The 3,149-nt window shown below is 37.0% G+C and overlaps 1 protein-coding gene across 1 annotated transcript; it reads left to right on the forward strand.

Annotated features, from left to right (window-relative positions):
• Positions 1-977: 977 nt before the first annotated feature.
• On the forward strand, positions 978-2,087 carry LOC145682774 (uncharacterized). The gene has a single exon (XM_081754224.1). The coding sequence runs from the start codon at positions 978-980 to the stop codon at positions 2,085-2,087; it is 1,110 nt and encodes a 369-aa protein (XP_081610350.1).
• Positions 2,088-3,149: the final 1,062 nt, after the last annotated feature.

Raw genomic sequence — 3,149 nt, forward strand, 5'->3', positions numbered from 1 at the left:
CCCCTGAGTAAACATATGCAAAATTTCAATAGGTAATGCAATCCCGAACCAAAGCATCTCTAACTCATTCACATTAACGCTATGGTCCATGTGGGTCCCAAATTGTATAATCAAGAGTGAAATAGGGTCAGCCCGACGTCAAACAAACACAGTAGCTCAAAGCAAATACATCTACTTCATTCGCACCAATAAGGGACGTGGTGGCTCAGTGGTAGAGCGTTCACCTCTGCTGTATGGGGTCCCTGGTTCAAACCCCGCGAAAGTAGTTTTGTGGTGGGCAACATTATGATCGGGATACTCCAATTTTCTCCCATACTTTCATTCATTTTTCATCGTCACCGTCTCCTTTAGCATAATCGTGAGACGTAAAACTAAAGATTTCATTCGCACCAGTGTTATTCCATCTCATCAAAGTAATAACAACCAAAAATCAAGTATTCTTCCCAAAGTTCAGCAGCAAAAATAGAACCTACTAATTAACGTGAAATCCGAACCGCATGAGCTCCTTCCGGGAATCGAACTCTAGTCTCCCATGTTAAAGGCGCATACGCTAACCGGTTAGCTACAAAGGAACTCCAAAGTTTTCGAGTTTCATATTAATACTAATACTAATTTATACTATTACTAGATGCCCAAGCACAACAACTTCACGCCAGAACATCGAACATTCTTTTTGCACAACAACGATGATTTAAGCCATCAGCTGCAGAAGTTTTGAAAAATAGAAGATATTCAAGAAACTCCTCTATCTAAAGAAGAAAGAGAGTGCGAAGAACATTTTATCGCAAAAACACTAAAAGACATTCAACAGGACGCTTTATAATGAGACTGCCATTCAAACAAGAAGTGACCCAGTTAGGTGATTCTTATCAGAAAGCTGTTCAGCGTTTACAACAACTAGAAAAAGGTTAAATAGATGTTCCAACTTACGAACAGATTATGTGGCATTCCTTGAAGAGTATGAAACTTTGGAACATATGAAGGAACTGGAAGGCAACTCTATTATTACTAAAGGATATTACTTGCCTCCTCATCCAGTTATTAAGGGAACTAGTACTAGTACGAAGACTAGAGTAGTATTTGATGCATCCGCATGCTCAACTAATAGCATTTCACTGAATGATGTTCTCAAAGTTAGTCCAACTGTGCAAGAGGATTTGCAGTCAATTATATTAAGATTTCGCACCTACCCTATAGCTTTTACTGCAGATATAGAGAAGATGTATCGACAGATTTTGATTGATGAGCGTGACTGTAAATTCCAGATCTTATGGAGAAGATCAGAAGAAGAACCCATTAAGGTATATGGATTAAAGACTGTCACATACGGAACAGCCTCAGCTCCTTTCCTTGCTAATCGCTGTCTCCAGCAATTAAGTGCAGAAGAAGCTTGTGAAGATCCGAAAGCAGCACAAGTTCTCAAGAATGACTTCTATATTGACGATTGTGTTTCAGGGGTTGAAAGTTCGGAGGAAGCTTTAAACATAAAGTACGAATTAATACAAATGCTACAAAAGGGTGGTTTTTTGCTAAGAAAGTGGTGTTCCAACAGTACTGAGTTATTGGAATCCATCTGTAAAGAATTGAGAGAAATACAACTTCCATTTTGCTTAGACGATAAGTGTCAAATCAAAACATTAGGATTACTTTGGCATCCAGCAACTGATCAACTTCAAGTGATGAATGGATTCACTCTAAATCAAAGGTCGAATAATAATTTAGCAATACGCAAGATGTTGGGTATTATTGCTTCAATTTTTGATCCGTTGGGAATTGTTGGTTCAATAACAATCATATGTAAGATAATTCTTCAAGATCTGTGGCAAGCAGGATTGGAGTGGGATGAAACACTTTCTAAAGAACTACAGCAAAGATGCAAGACAATACTTGCATTCATTCCTTCATTATCATATATCAGTGTAGACAAGATAGTCCTTCAGTCGGGTACCTTGATAGACATTCAAGTTCACGCTTTCTCAGACACTTCAGAAAAGGCTTATGGTACATGTATGTATTTTAGATTCGTTAACAAGGATGTCAAGTTACTTCGAAGCTATTGTGTGCTAAGTCCAAAGGGGCGCCCATAAAGAAGATTTCCCTGCCTCGCTTAGAGTTATGTGCCAGAGATAGAGTGGGTCATTCGGTCAAGTGGATCAAGTTTTCTGAATGGGTCAGTGGGTCTTGGGTCAACAGCATGTGACCCACCACCCACTGCGACCCACCGACTCAGTATGATCGGTATATCTTCTGAAGACTGGTAATTTTTTTTCGTTTTACTTTCAAGACCTTCATTTTCCTTTTTTATCCATTTTTTTCTCTCTACTTACCTGAGGTGAGTATATATAACCAGGTTTAAAATGAATTCAGGCACTTCTGGATATTGATATTTTTAATTGTAATAACAGCAATAGGACTTATACTACTACTTGGCTTTCGAGGCCTGTGAGTTTTTAGAGGAGCTAACTACTAAAAAAATATGTTTTTGAATCACTGCAATATATAAATTATTATATAAAAAAATTGAATGTAACTATGTGTGCCTGATCATCACGGTCAAATTGCGAAGTCAAATGAAATTACTTTTGGTATATAGTTAAGTCTTAATCCAAACTGGGATGTTATATTGCTTTCATTATAATACATATCCTAAGGAGGTAGTGAGGATCCGAAGTTTTGCGAAAAAAAATGAGTATCTCGCAAGCTGTTAAACTTACGGAGCTGAAATTCAGTGTATTAACTCTTTATTGTAAATAAACAGAATGTGTTCTAGAATTTTTAAAAAATTCTCCTTTATGGGGGGGGGGACTTTCTATATATGGAAAATTGGTAGTGAGTTGATTTGTAGAAATTATCTAAAACGATCGGTGTAATTTAAGAAAAAAATCAGAAACAAAAAATATAGTGCTTGGCTTCATATATCCATTGCTTTCTACTATAATAATTGCTGAAGCTTTTGTTCATTACATGGAGCGCTTACAGCACAGGGCAATCAACCTATAAAGTTGTGAGAGTAAGCTTAATTACACGGAAATTTGAAGTTTGGATTGTACGCATAATTATATGGAAAATTTTACACTTTTTTCCCCTTTACGTTGGTCTACTTACCTTGATTTGGAACTTTCAAATTTCATCCTTTTTTCCACTGGAAA

The sequence above is a fragment of the Thermobia domestica genome, chromosome 1 (assembly GCF_964235325.1).
Source record: "Thermobia domestica chromosome 1, izTheDome1.hap1.1, whole genome shotgun sequence".
Lineage (NCBI taxonomy): Eukaryota > Metazoa > Arthropoda > Insecta > Zygentoma > Lepismatidae > Thermobia > Thermobia domestica.

What these genes read in the sequence shown, in the direction of transcription:
- LOC145682774 (XM_081754224.1), top strand. Translation starts at nt 978, where the DNA reads ATGAAGGAACTGGAAGGCAACTCTATTATTACTAAAGGATATTACTTG.